Source organism: Haematobia irritans, chromosome 3 (genome assembly GCF_050003625.1).
Source record: "Haematobia irritans isolate KBUSLIRL chromosome 3, ASM5000362v1, whole genome shotgun sequence".
NCBI classification, from domain to species: domain Eukaryota; kingdom Metazoa; phylum Arthropoda; class Insecta; order Diptera; family Muscidae; genus Haematobia; species Haematobia irritans.
Window position 1 is genome coordinate 8,019,578 of NC_134399.1, and position 14,547 is coordinate 8,034,124.

General features: G+C 27.7%; 1 protein-coding gene across 2 annotated transcripts in view; it reads right to left on the bottom strand.

The window, feature by feature from the left end:
* futsch overlaps window positions 1-14,547 on the bottom strand; it is a 298,432-nt gene that overhangs the window by 245,218 nt on the left and 38,667 nt on the right. For both annotated transcript variants that reach the window (XM_075298232.1, XM_075298233.1), the window contains exon 2: window positions 2,604-4,331. In XM_075298232.1, coding sequence (XP_075154347.1) covers window positions 2,604-3,099 — 496 coding nt within the window. In that variant the 5' untranslated portion in view covers window positions 3,100-4,331. The remainder of the gene's footprint in view (window positions 1-2,603; window positions 4,332-14,547) is intronic.

The following is a 14,547-nucleotide window of genomic DNA, read 5'->3' on the forward strand; positions in this document are numbered from 1 at the left end:
AAAAATTTTATTTCTACAAAAATTTTTTTCAAAATTTCATTTCTATAAAAGTTTTATTTCTATAGAAAATTTTGTCAAAATTTTATTTCTATAGAAAATTTTATCAAAATTTTATTTCTATAGAAAATTTTATTTCTATAGAAAATTTTGACAAACTTTTATTTCTATACAAAATTTTGTTATTTCTAAAGAATATGTTGTCAAAATTTTCTATTTCATAAAAATTTTATTTCTATAAAAATTTTTTCCAAAATTTTATTTCTATAGAAAATGTGAAATATATTTTTTTTTTTAATTTTATTTCTATAGAAAACTTTCTCAAAATTTTATTTCTATATTTTGTCAAAATTTTATTTCTATATTTTGTCAAAATTTTATTTCTATATTTTGTCAAAATTTTATTTCTATAGAAAATTTTGTCGAAACTTTATTTCTATAGCAAATTTTATAAAAATTTTATTTCTATAGAAAATTTTATAAAAATTTATTTCTATGAAAAATGTTTATAAAAGTTTTATTTCTACAGCAATTTTTTTATAAATTTTGTTTCTATAGAAAATTTTGTCTAAATTTTATTTCTATAGAACATTTTGTCAAAATTATATATCTATAGAAAATTTTGTCAAAATTTTGTTTCTACAGAAAATTTTGTCAAAATTGTATTTCTATAAAAATTTTATTTCTATAGAAAATTTTATCAAAATTTTATTTCTATTTTTGTCATAGTTTTTTATATAGAACATATTGTCAAAATTTTATTTTTATAGAAGATTTTGTCAAAATTTTATTTCTATAGAAAATTTTGTCAAAATTTTATTTATATATAAAATTTTGTCAACATTTTGTTTCTATAGAAAATTTTGACAACATTTTATTTCAATAGAAAATTGTATCAAAATTTTATTTCTATACAAAACTTTGTTCTTTCTAAAGAATACGTTGTCAAAATTTTCTATTTCATAAAAATTTTATTTCTATAAAAAAATTTTCCAAAATTTTATTTCTATAACAATTTTATAAAAATTTTATTTCTATAGAAAATTTTATCAAAATTTTATTTCTCTAGAAAATTTTGTGAAAATTTTGTCATAATTTTTTTCTATAGAACATATTTTCAAAATTTTATTTCTGTAGAAATTTTTGTCAAAATTTAGGCAGTAGCCGACTATCAAACCCTTTTTCGGGAGGTTCAAGTGTAGTTCACTTTGGGTTGAGTGAGTTACCCAAATTTATTCTGATAATTGGTTGATAGTTTTGTTGCAAGTAGAGGATGCTGATGAGGAATGTGGTAATTCCGAAACAGCTGTACATCCAACCATCTTGCAGTCTATAGGGCTTTGCCCAAATAAATTTGACAAGCATACTTTTCCTCTGTTGGTTAAGCTACACTTGTAGTTTAGTCAATGCATGGCTTTAAGCTGAGATCAAAAACAACAATAACGATTGAAGAGAAGCCAACAATAACAAATAAAACAAAATTTTATTTCTATAGAAAGTTTTGTCAAAATTTTGTTTCCATGTTATAGCTAATTTTGTCAAAATTTTATTTCTATAGAATATTTTGACAAAATTCTATTTCTATAGAAAATTTTTCCAAAATTTTATTTCTATAGACAATGTTGTCAAAATTTTATTTCTAAAGAATATGTTGTCAAAATTTTCTATTTAATAAAATTTTTATTTCTATAAAAATTTTTTCCAAAATTTTATTTCTATAGAAAATGTTGTGAAATATTTATTTCGATAGACACTTTGGTCATAATATTATTTCTATGGAAAATTTTGTCAAAATATTTATAGAAAATATTGTCTAAATTTTTAATTCTATAGAAAATTTTCCCAAAAATTTTGTCAAAATTTTATTTCTATAGAAAATGTTGTAAATGTTTTATTTCTATTGAAAAATTTGTAAGAATTTTATTTTTATAGGAAATTTTGTCAAAATATTATTTCTATGGAAAATTTTGTCAAAATATTTATAGAAAATATTGTCAAAATTTTTAATTCTATAGAAAATTTTCCCGAAAATTTTTTCAAAATTTTATTTCTATAGAAAATTTTGTAAATGTTTTATTTCTATAGAAAAATTTGTAAAAATTTTATTTCTATAGAAAATTTTGTCAAAATTTTAGTTCTATAGAAAATTTTATCAAAATTTTATTTCTATAGAAAATGTTGTCAAAATTTTGTTTCTATAGAAAATTTTTTTAAAAGTTTATTTCTATAGAAAATTTTGTCAAAATTTTATTTCTATAGAAAATTTCCAAAATTTTATTTCTATAGAAAATTTTCTCAAAATTTTATTTCCATAAAAAATTTTTCAAAATTTTATTTCTATAGAAAATTTTTCAAAATTTTATTTCTATTGAAAATTTTGTCAAAATTTTATTTCTATAAAAAATTTTGTCAAAATTTTATTTCTATAGAAAATTTTGTCAAAATTTTATTTCTATAGAAAATTTTCTGAAAATTTTATTTCTATAGAAAATTTTGTCAAAACTTGTTCCATACAACATTTTTCCAAAATTTATTTCTATTGAGAAAGTGTGTGTTCCGCAGTATGTTTTCTTTTTTAATTTTCTGATTTTATTTCTTTGACTTACCCTTTAACAAATGTTGTAGGATGTTATCCTTATGCTCCTCCGAATGGGGTTCACCCAAAATGATCAATAAATAACAACCGGTTAAAGGACTTGGTGGGCCAACCATGCCACCCATGCTAGAAGGGCCACCGCCTTCTGAGCCCACAGTATCCAATGGCGGACGGCCACCAACTTCCGAGGGTGGTATAGAGCTGGCACCCGCATCAGTACCAGCATCATCACCAGCCATCGAAGCCGCATCACCACCGGCAACACCAGCACCTGCACCAGTAGCAGAGCCATTAGCAGCCATACCCATAGCAGCAGTACCCTCTCCACCTGCTCCTCCTCCTCCTACGACGGATCCACCATTCAAATTCAAACTCTGGGGCTGGCCATTACCATTGCCATTAACGACATCGTTGGGGCCCGAGTCCATGGTTTCTTGGGGATTACCATTATGGGGATCAATGGTGGTGGAACCACCACCGCCATTCATTTTAACCTGATCACTCATCACAGATCGCTCGGTCTTGCGTTTATTAACGAAACGCTTTCACTTGTCAATGACTAGAGGAACGTACGTTTATTTCTTGGTTTGTTTTTTTGAATGAAATTTTCTATAGCCTGGAAGCTGGGTAATGTCTCAGAATTCGGTTTGATTTATATATCAAACGGGTTGAGACCTTTTTGGAGGTTTTTAGCGTTTTTTTGGTATTTGTGTTTATGGATAACAGAATATTGTAACAATTTATTTCCCTGGAGGGAAGTTATTTCAAACCATCAGTCTTAAGTTTTTTTTTTTTGTTTGTTTTAAAAAATCTCCTCTCAAAACATTCAATTTTATTTTATACACTCAAGAAAATTGGATTTTCTTAATACAAATTTCACGAAATTCACAATTTTATGGAAAATTATTTTTGAAACGTAAATTTCCGTTAGTTTTTCACTTTGGTAATTTTTTTGTATGATTACTTGGAGTAACACCGTTAAATTTTCCTCTTAATTTTTTCTGATACTATCTGCGGCAATTGTTAAGGCAGACTGTTTTCCAAGCTACCACAATTTGTTGCAGCTCCAAGACACTGGGACACTCGTGGCTGACTCACTTGCGCGCACACACTCTCTTCGATTTTTTTGCTTGCAATTTTCTTTCTTTACCACACCAAACTGCAGTCTATGATGGGGAGTAGTAGAGCTGGTTGGTGTTTTAATTTTCAGATGGATTTTGCAAAGAGTATCTGCCTTTGCAGAGAGTTGGATTTTTTTGTTTTGCTTTTATCTTAAAAAGGGGGAAAACTTGCAATTAAATTTTCACTTGCTTAACAGAGTTTTTATTTTGTCTTGATTTTGTTTTTTTTTTCTGTTTCTCTCTGTATGACGTTTAGAACGTTTTTCTCTGAGTGTATCTTATGTTCTTTTTAAATATTTGAGTGTCTTTAATATTTTTTGTTTTGTAAATGGCGTGAATTAATTTTATTTTTCCTCGAAAAAAAACTGGACTTCTTATTTGCTATTTTAATGTTAAAATTTATTGGAAACTTTTTAATTGGATTTTCTCTGGGAGATTTAATGGTTTGCTTTTGTTTTTAATTGAAATTGTTTTTTTTTTTTTTGCTGTTTATGCTCAAATCTTTTCAAAATTTGCGTGATATTTATTTGGTTTTAAGTACTGCTGCTTTATTTGTTGTTGCTGATGTTGGATTTTTTAAAGTATTGGCTGCTAAATATCATTTAAAATTTGTAAATCTGTAAAGACAATGAAAAAACAGGGCAAAAAGAAAATTAGACATTTCATTTAAAATATAAAAATTGTTCAGCCTAAAAGTAGGCAACATTTTTCTACTATTTTATTTAGCTTATAAATAGATTTAAATAGTATTCTGTTGAATACATATTTTGAGAAAAGGAAAAATAAATTCGATTATTTGATTATTGTATTGAGCCTAAAATAAGGCAATAATTTTTAAATTCCCTAAAGCTCTAAAGTATGCTTTACTTTTCTAAGGTTTATTGTAACTATATATAATTTGTTTTTAATTCCGGGCACAGAAATATTAATTAAAATTGCAAAACCTCAGACCTCTTCTAGACTCAAGTACCCAAACCAGGAAAAAAAGTCTATGTGGAGACCAAGTCTATGTGTAGTTCCTAATTAAATTAATTGTGTTCAAATGTAATTTAGGACATTGTGCTTTATTCTGATGCTCCAACTACATCAGAATAAATAAATCAGCCTAAAACTAGGCAACAAATTTTAAAATTTTAATCAGCTTTAAAATAGGCTTCAGTTTTCTATTAAGTCCCTACATACATATGTTGAATATGTTTAAAAATATAAATTAGATGTTGCCTGATGTTGTTGAAAAATAAAAATATAAATTAGATGACTTATTTTAGGCTGAATGCCTTATTCAGCCTAAAATAAGCCAACATTTTTAAAATTTAATCAAACTAAAAGGTATGCTATAGTTTTTTATTAAATCTTTTTAACTGCATAAATATTTTGCAAGTCAAAATTCAAAAAAATAAATTAAATTGCAAATCAGTCGGCCTTCTCACAAATGTTAAGGAAGTATTCAACTTCAATCAAAGTTTTATGCAAAATTGGAATTTTAATTTAATTAAATTCGGATATTGATCAGATTTCCATTTTTCATATGGAGCCTCCGAGTTAAGCCCTACAATTTTTCATATTGGCTAATAATTTCTGTAAGGCCTATTACTTTCCTATGCGAGTCAGAAAGTTAAAAACCGACCCGACATTGATGTGTAAGGAAGCCTTCCTTAAATTTATAATGCCTAAGCCAGCCTTCAGGAGGACTTCTATACAGTGGGGAAACTTTAGTGAACACATCAAAATTGGGTTAATTCGATTTTTTAGAGACCCTCAAAATAGGCAACAAGTAAAAGTTTTAACTCAGGCAGTTAAAATTTTTTAGGCAATTTTTTTAAATTAAATTTTCAACCTTAATTTACCATCGTATTGTGAGGAGATACCGTGGGCAATGGTTAGCATGTGATTCCAAGTTCTGCCGAACGGACCAAACCTTTTTCAGCGGTTGTTTTTGCCTTCTCAGTAAAGCTAGTGACATTTTTGAGCCTTTCAAAACATTTGTAAGTGGCTTTGGCTTCCTTTACAAACCCTTAAAGTAGGCAACAATTATAATTTTTAACTCAGCCTATAAATGGGTTTATGTTTTATGATAAAGTTTATAATGTTCAGTATACTATCAAGTAGTGGGGAGATACTCTGGTATAATGGTTATCATACCAATTTGGCATGCAAAAGGTGATGGGTTCAACACCCTTTCGGTCTTATACCATAACGTTTTTCAGAAGTGACCTTGGATTTTCTTTACAGATCCTTAAAGTAGGCAACAATTATAATTTTTTATATCAGCCTATAGATATGTTTCATTTTCTGTTTCTCAATTTCGGCCGAATACCATAATGTTTCTTAACAGCTTTTGTCCATTCTTGAGTCTATCAAAATTTTTCTAAGTGGCTTTGGTTTTCTGTCCACATCCCTAAAATAGGCATTAGCCTATAAACAAATTCATTTTTTTAATAAAAACAATCACACGTAGCGGCTTCCCGCCTCGCCATGTACGTGTGTGTTCTCCAATTCCTTCAATCATATTTTCTTAATTTTGCCCAAAGTTTCCAAATCTAATAATGGCATTCGCTGAAGTTCCTTGTTCTTCTTTTGTAGGCTCTATCGGAAAATTATTAAATTATTATTAAATTGTAATTTCTAAAATTTTACTCTACATATAATGTTTACGTTAAACGGTAAGACTTCATTGTTAAGCTTAGGCAGTTAAAGAGGTTAATGAATTCAGAGGTCAGCTAAATTCATCCTGAAAGCATGCAACATTTTTATAAATATATTCAATTTAGTGAATTTTTTTTTTTATTTGCATATTTATTAAAATTAAAATTACAAAAAATAAAAAATGATTTAAGCACTAGCAACTAAAGCTGCCGGCTAATCAATACACTGAACTGCCAAGGCAGTTAAAGAGGTTGAATTCCCGTCATGTTCTCTTATTGGTCGAATCCTGCCAAAGCCTAAGCGTTTCCTTTTAAAATTCTTATATTTTAATTAAATTATTTTTTTATTCTTGTTCCCTTTTACATCTCTCTATATATAGCTACCCTTTAAAGTACAAATATCAATTATCTTCATATTCCATTACTAATCTTGAGAAATACAAAAAACTTTCTATTTTTAACAAATACATTTTTCCTTAATTTTGCAAAATGTATCCAAGAAATCTTAGGGCAAACATTTAGCCTTTAGAGTTTTTTCTTTCAAGCATTTGGTCTTGTCTACACATCATTTACTTTAATTCGTGCAGTCGTTCGTTAGCCATATTGCATATGCCTGTCTCTGTTCGATGTGGTGTAATTTTCCAAGGAAACTGCCTTTTTCAGCCGCCCAAGTTTCATAATTCTGAAGTGGAGTTGGATGGAAAAACAAAATATCCACCGGCATCAAATATCTTGTCTCTTATGTGCTGTCTTACCAATGTCGTCGCCGTCGTGGTGGCGTCTATTTTAAGTGATGTTGTATAACTTTTGGTTAAAGTTTTATTTCTTTTGCCTCATTTCGTCTTTTCTACTTTGGGTGTGGTAGTCGATGTTATAAAGGGAGGTAGAGCAGAGTGCCATCATTTTTGTGTGACCTTTTCATGGAGTCATAAACTAGAAAAACTCACACTTTGAAAAACCGATGCTAAGTTTGGGCTTGCGTTTTTTTTTTTGCCTATGCAGTAAAGGAAAATAAAACCAACCTCAAATGGAAAGAAATGGATTGGGGCTGTTGGTGGTGTTGTGTATAAAGTTTTCGACATGTTTAATGGCAAAAAAAAAACGGAGAACATATCATCGAACTTTTGCCGCAAACCATGGAAAACTTATCGTGTTACGCAGATGTCACATTTGATGAGAAAAAAATTTCATGGGAAAATTGAGGTATTTTGGCAAAAAAAAAAAAACAAAAATGGATAGAGCTAAGGCAGAACCTTTACTACTAATATTACCAGGTTTTAAAGTTTTTATTTTATTCCCTACGAAAACTTTGGCAATTTTTTAATTTTTTTTTTAAATAAATTTCAATGAGGTTTTAAACTAAAGGTGTGTACTATGTTCGTTTTTCGAGTTGAAAATCACTATATTTTCGCGATTACTTTTCCTGAAATAATAAAATTATAAATGAAAACAAACATATTCCCGTAAAGTCATGCCGAAATCTATAGGAACAAGAAATTGCTCATCAATTGAGTAAATTCATCTGCTTTATATTGCATTGTTTTAGTAAAGTACCCGCGAAAATTTCAACTCGAAAAGCGAACATAGTACTTACCTTAAGGTAGAACCTAAACTATCTGGGCTTAATGTTTTATTTTTGTGTTACTTTACTCTCTATGAATATAATATTTTGAATTTTCCAATGAAGTTGTAAATTATGGCATATACACATATTTAATTGTAGCATATCTTAAGTTAACAACCACGGTGACCACTCATTGTTTTGTCAAAATTCCATTCTTTCGAAAATTTTGTCAAAAATAAATTTCTATAGAAAATTTTGTCAAAATTTTATTTCTTTAGAAAATGTTGCCAAAATTTTATTTCGTTAGAAAATTTTGTCAAAATTTTATTTTATTAGAAAATTTTATCATAATTTAATTTTTATAGAAAATGTTGTCAAAATTTTATTTATTTTGAAAATTTTGTCGAAATTTTATTTCTATGAATATAATATTTTGAATTTTCAAATGAAGTTGTAATATACACATATTTAATTGTAGCCTATCTTAAGGCTCATAGATTAACAACCACGGTGACCACTCACTGTTTTGTCAAAATTTTATTTCTTTAGAAAATTTTGTCAAAATTTTTATTTTTATAGAATATTTCATTTCTATAGAATATTTTTTGTCAAAATTATATTTCTCTAGAAAATTTTGTCAAAATTTTATTCCTATAAAAAATTTTGTCACAATTTTTTTCTATAGAAAATTTTGTTTCTTTAGAAAATTTTGTTAAAATTTTGATTCTTTAGAAAATTTTGTCGAAATTTTATTTCTACAGAAAATTTTGCCAAAATGTTATCTCTATAGAAAATTTTGTCAAAATTTTATTTCTAAAGAAAATTTTGTCAAAATTTTATCTCTATAGAAAAATTTGTCTAAATTTTTATTTCTATAGAAAATTTTTTCTAAATTTTATTCTTTAAGAAAATTTTTGCAACATTTTATTTCTTTAGAAAATTTTTTGAACATTTTATTTCTTTAGAAAAATTTGTCACAATTTTATTTTTTTATAAAATGTTGTTAAAATTTTATTTCTTTAGAAAATTTTAATAAAATTTAATTTATATACAAAATTTTGTCAACATTTTTAATTTCATAGAATATATTGTCATATTTTTATAGAAAATTTATTTTTATAGACAAGTTTGTCAAAATTTTATTTCTGTAGAAAATTTTGTCTATATTTTATTTCTTAAGAAAATTTTGTCCAAATTTTATTTCTATGGAACATTTTCCCAAATTTTTTGACAACATTTTATTTCTATAGAAAATTTTGCCGAAATTTTATTTCTGTAGACAATTTTATCTTAATTTTATTTCTTAAGAAAATTTTTGCAACATTTTATTTCATTTTATTTAGAAAATTTTTTGGAAATTTTATTTCTTTAGAAAATTTTGTCACAATTTTATTTTTTAAAAAATTTTGTCAAAATTTTATTTCTTTAGAAAATTTTGGTAAAACTTAATTTCTATACAAAATTTTGTCAAAAAATTTTTTATTTCTGTAGAAAAATTTGTCTAATTTTTTTTATAGAAAATTTTGTCTATATTTTATTTCTTAAGAAAATTTAGTCCAAATTTTATTTCTTAAGAAAATTTTGTCAAAATCTTATTTCTATAGAAAATTTTGTCAACATTTTATTTATATGAAACATTTTTCCAAAATTTAATTATTGTAGAAAATTTTGTCAACATTTTATTTCTATAGAAATAAAATGTTGTTGAAATGTTGCCAAAATTTTATTTCTATAGAATTTTTTGTCAAAATTTTATTTCCATATAAAATTTTGTCAAAATTTTATTTCCATATAAAATTTTGTCAAAATTTTATTTCTGTAGAACAGTTGGTAAATTTTTTTTTTTTCTATAAAAAAGTTTGTCTGAATTTTATTTCTTTAGAAAATTTTGTCAACATTTTATTTCTTTAGAAAATTTTGTCAAAATTTTGTTTCTATTGAAAATTTTGTCGAAATTTTATTTAATAGAACATTTTCTTTAGAAAGTTTTGTCAAAATTTTATTTCTTAATTTTTTTTTTTTTTTGTTAATTTTATTTCTTTAGAAAATTTTGTCAAAATTTTGTTTCTATAAAAAACTTTATCGAAATTTTCTATATAAATTTTTTTTTTAAATTTTATTTCTTTAGAATATTTTGTCACAATTTTATTTTATTTTTTTTTGTTTTTTTGAAAATTTTGTCAAAATTTTATTTCTATAGAACATTTGCCAAAATTTAATTTTTATAGAAAATATTGTCGAAATTTTATTTCTATACAAAATTTTGTCTAAGTTTTTTAATTTTATCGAATATTTAGTCAAAATTTTAATTTTATAAAAAAAACTGTCAAAAGTTTATTTCTATAGAAAAAATTGTCTAATTTTTTTGTTTTCTATAGAAAAAATTGTCTAAATTTTATTTTTTAAGAAAATGTTGTCAACATTTTATTTCTTTAGACAATTTTGTCAAAATTGTATCTCTAAAAAAATTTATTTTTATAGAGATTTTATTTGTATAGAAAATTTTGTCGAAATTTTATTTTATATTTGGTCTTATGGCGATTTCGGTTGGGGAAAAAGGTGCAACATTCTCGAAATTGATTGCAAAATATGAAGGACATTGTCATCGATTTTGGATCCGGTATCCTTCACAATATTATGAATTAGCAATAACTTTGGATTGGCACTATCATTTGGGCGAAAATATAATGATGGAAAAAGTAGTGCAACACCAAGGCAACATATTTTTTGCGAAACGAAAACGCCCTTAGTTTTCTTTTTCTATAAAAAATTTTGTCGAAATTTTATTTCTATATAATATTTTGTCAAAATTTTATTTCTATAAAAAAATTTTATAAATTGTTATTTCTGTAGAAAATTTTGTCCAAATTTGTATTCCTAAAAGAAATATGTTGCATACATCTTAGTTGGAGAGAAATATTTTACAAAATCTTCCAAAAAATTAAGAATTCTACCAATTTACCAACCACTAAAAAATCTACTAATTTTGGTGGAATTCAACCAACTGTGACAACCGTGTTAACAAACCGTTTTTGTTTTTTTTTTTCAATTAAATGACTTTTTGTTAAAAAGCCGAAAAGCCACAATCGACATATTGTAATTCTTAAAATCGGTCTTTGAATGTTTTGAAAATCGAGTATCAAATTTTGATCTTGGTGAAAATCGACTAATCGACGAACCAACCAAAATCGACGAAAAATTCCAAAAGTCCAATTTATTTTATACACGTTTATTGAGGAAGATATAAGTGAGAGTTATGGTTTTTTGCGGCTTATTTGGACACATACCTTATCTTTGATACCTTATTTGGACACAGTGTACAGGTGTCTTCATGTCTTTTAAATCGAATCCTTAAATTGGAATCAGAAAGCTATTCTAGACAATAGTTCCATTTTCTTGAAAAAAATGTTAGTTTTATGTCCTCCAAGGGGGTTTCAACCACCAATCCACTCCATCCAACTCTCTCTTCTTCTCATTCAGAGAATTAACCTAACTGTCATTATACCCTCCACCATAGGATGGGGGTATATTAACTTTGTCATTCCGTTTGTAACACATCGAAATATTGCTCTAAGACCCCATAAAGTATATATATTCTGGGTCGTGGTGAAATTCTGAGTCGATCTAAGCATGTCCGTCCGTCCGTCCGTCTGTCCGTCTGTCCGTCCGTCCGTCTGTCCGTCTGTCCGGCTGTCCGTCCGTCTGTGGAAATCACGCTAACTTCCGAACGAAACAAGCTATCGACTTGAAACTTGGCACAAGTAGTTGTTATTGATGTAGGTCGGATGGTATTGAAAATGGGCCATATCGGACCACGTTTACGTATAGCCCCCATATAAACCGATCCCCAAATTTGGCTTGGGGAGCCTCCCGGAGCAGCAAAATTAATCCGATCCGGTTGAAATTTGGTACGTGGTCTAAGTATACGGTCTCTAACAACCATGCAAAAATTGGTCCATATCGGTCCATAATTATATATAGCCCCCATATAAACCGATCCCCAGATTTGACCTCCGGAGCCTCTTGGAGGGGCAAAATTCATCCGATCCGATTGAAATTTGGTACCTGATGTTAGTATATGGTCTCTAACAACCATGCAAAAATTGGTCCATATCGGTCCATAATTATATATAGCCCCCATATAAACCGATCCCCAGATTTGACCTCCGGAGACTTTTGGAGGGGCAAAATTCATCCAATCCGGTTGAAATTTGGTACCTGATGTTAGTATACGGCCTCTAATAACCATGCAAAAATTGGTCCATATCGGTCCATAATTATATATAGCCCCCATATAAACCGATCCCCAGATTTGACCTCCGGAGCCTCTTGGATTTTATTTCTATAGAAAATTTTGTAAAAAATTTATTTCTGTAGAAAATTTTGTCAACATTTTATTTCTATACTAAGTTTTGTCAAAATTTCATTTCTATACAAAATTTTGTCAACATTTTATTTCTATAGAAATTTTTGTCAAAATTGTATTGCTATAGAAAATTTTGTCAACATTTTACTTCCATAGAAAATTTTGTCAACATTTTATTTCTATAGAAAATTTTGTCAAGTTTTTATTTCTATAGAAAATTTTGTCAAATTTTTATTTCTATAGAAAATTTTGTCAAAATTTTATTTCTATAGAAAATTTTGTCAAGGTTTCATTTCTATAGAAAATTTTGTCAAAATTTTATTTCGATTTGTTTTGTTTTGTTATTGTTGGTTTTGTTCTTTAAGCATTGTTGTTGTTTTTTTATTTCAGCTTAAAACCATACATTGACTAAACTACAAGAGTAGCTTAACCAACAGAGGAAAAGAATGTTTGTCAAATTTATTTGGGCAAAGCCCTATAGACTGCAAGATGGTTGGATGGACGCACGTTTCGGAATTACCACATTCCTCATCAGCATCCTCTACTTGCAGCAAAACTATCAACCAATTATCAGAATAAATTCAGGCAGTTTATTAAACCCAACAAAAACCACACTTGAACCCTCCGAAAAAAGGTTTTACATTGATAGCCGGCTTATGCCGAAATAAACTCGAAACAAACATATCTCTTTTCCTATGCCACTGTCAAATCATCGATTTGAATTCACATGGCTGGGTTTATTTTGAGCGTGCCTCCTCTTCTTTTTCCATTTGTTTTGTTTTGTTATTGTTGGTTTTGTTCTTTAAGCATTGTTGTTGTTTTTTTATTTCAGCTTAAAACCATACATTGACTAAACTACAAGAGTAGCTTAACCAACAGAGTAGCTTAACCAACAGAAATTTTTATTTCTATAGAAAATTTTGTCAAACTAGATTATATACGTATTTAATCGGCCTTTTTTTGTTTAATATATACCCCGTATGGGCTAACTTACAATTTAGAAGACAGTGTTAAAAAGTTTTACGATACCTTGCCATCGGCAAGTGTTATCGCAACCCAAGTAATTCGATTGTGGATGACAGCCTTTAGTAGAAGTGGAGGGTACATAAGATTCGGCCTGGCCGAACTTACGGCCGTATATACTTGTTTTATATTAAAGTAGATTAGGATTCTCTCTAAAGAAAACATTCTCCACATTGCATACATGAAACAAATAATCAAGAAATATGTGTATGTGTGATATGAATTTCAAATAAGTTTGTATCATATCGATAATTTTTACGACAAAGATGAAAACAAAAAAATATTTTCTAAAAATAATAGTCTCAAAACAAAGGAGAAAATATGGCTTGTTATTAAGTAAAGCTAAAATATTTGTTTTTTTTTTTTCTTCATATTTTTTTCATATAGAAAGAAATATGCGTATATTTCTCTTAAACATATAAAACATGTACCAAAAATATGGGCAAAAAAATATATACACTAACACACACACACACTCATCCAATAGTCCTTGTATTATCTCCCTTTATCGCCTATATTCTCTGATTAGGCAGACAGACCTTGTTTGTTTTGTTTCCCCACTTTGGGGCAGTTGTGTTTATCTGTGATGGTGGAAGGGGTGTGGGGGTGGTGAAATAACGTAAGGGGACAATTTTTTTTTGTATTTTCATTGCCCTGGAGCTATAAAAATAGTGGTGGTAAAGAAAACAACATTTCATCCATCAATGTCTGAGTACATCATCCAGGCATTAAGACATTGCAATCGTATCGTATCGTCTCACATCACAACAAAACAAAACGTCATAAGGCAGAGAGGCAGAGGCTGAGCATACTCATACATATACAGCCAAAGTGTCTAGAGTATTTGTATGTAGGCATCTTAGTGATGCGTGGAGCACATTGGGTTCAAAAATGTGAGAATATGAAGTTATAACAAAGGTAACTTTTCAATTCTCCTTTATAGGCTTGGTTATTTTTTAACAATAAATTTAATAAAAAATAAAATAAATAAATATTCACAAAATATAGTTTTAACACTTTATTGATAGTAGTTTGGGAAAATTTCTAGAAAATGTATTTATAATTAAAGAGAGGGACTTATAATACTCCAGCAAAAACAAAAAACAAGCTTAGCCAACAATGCAATCAAAGTGTTATTTTTGGATCCGAAAATTGTGCGTTCATTGCACAGAAGCCACATCTATATGTCACTAAAGCCAATTTAAAGCTATTTACCCCCCATTTTCATGAAGCTC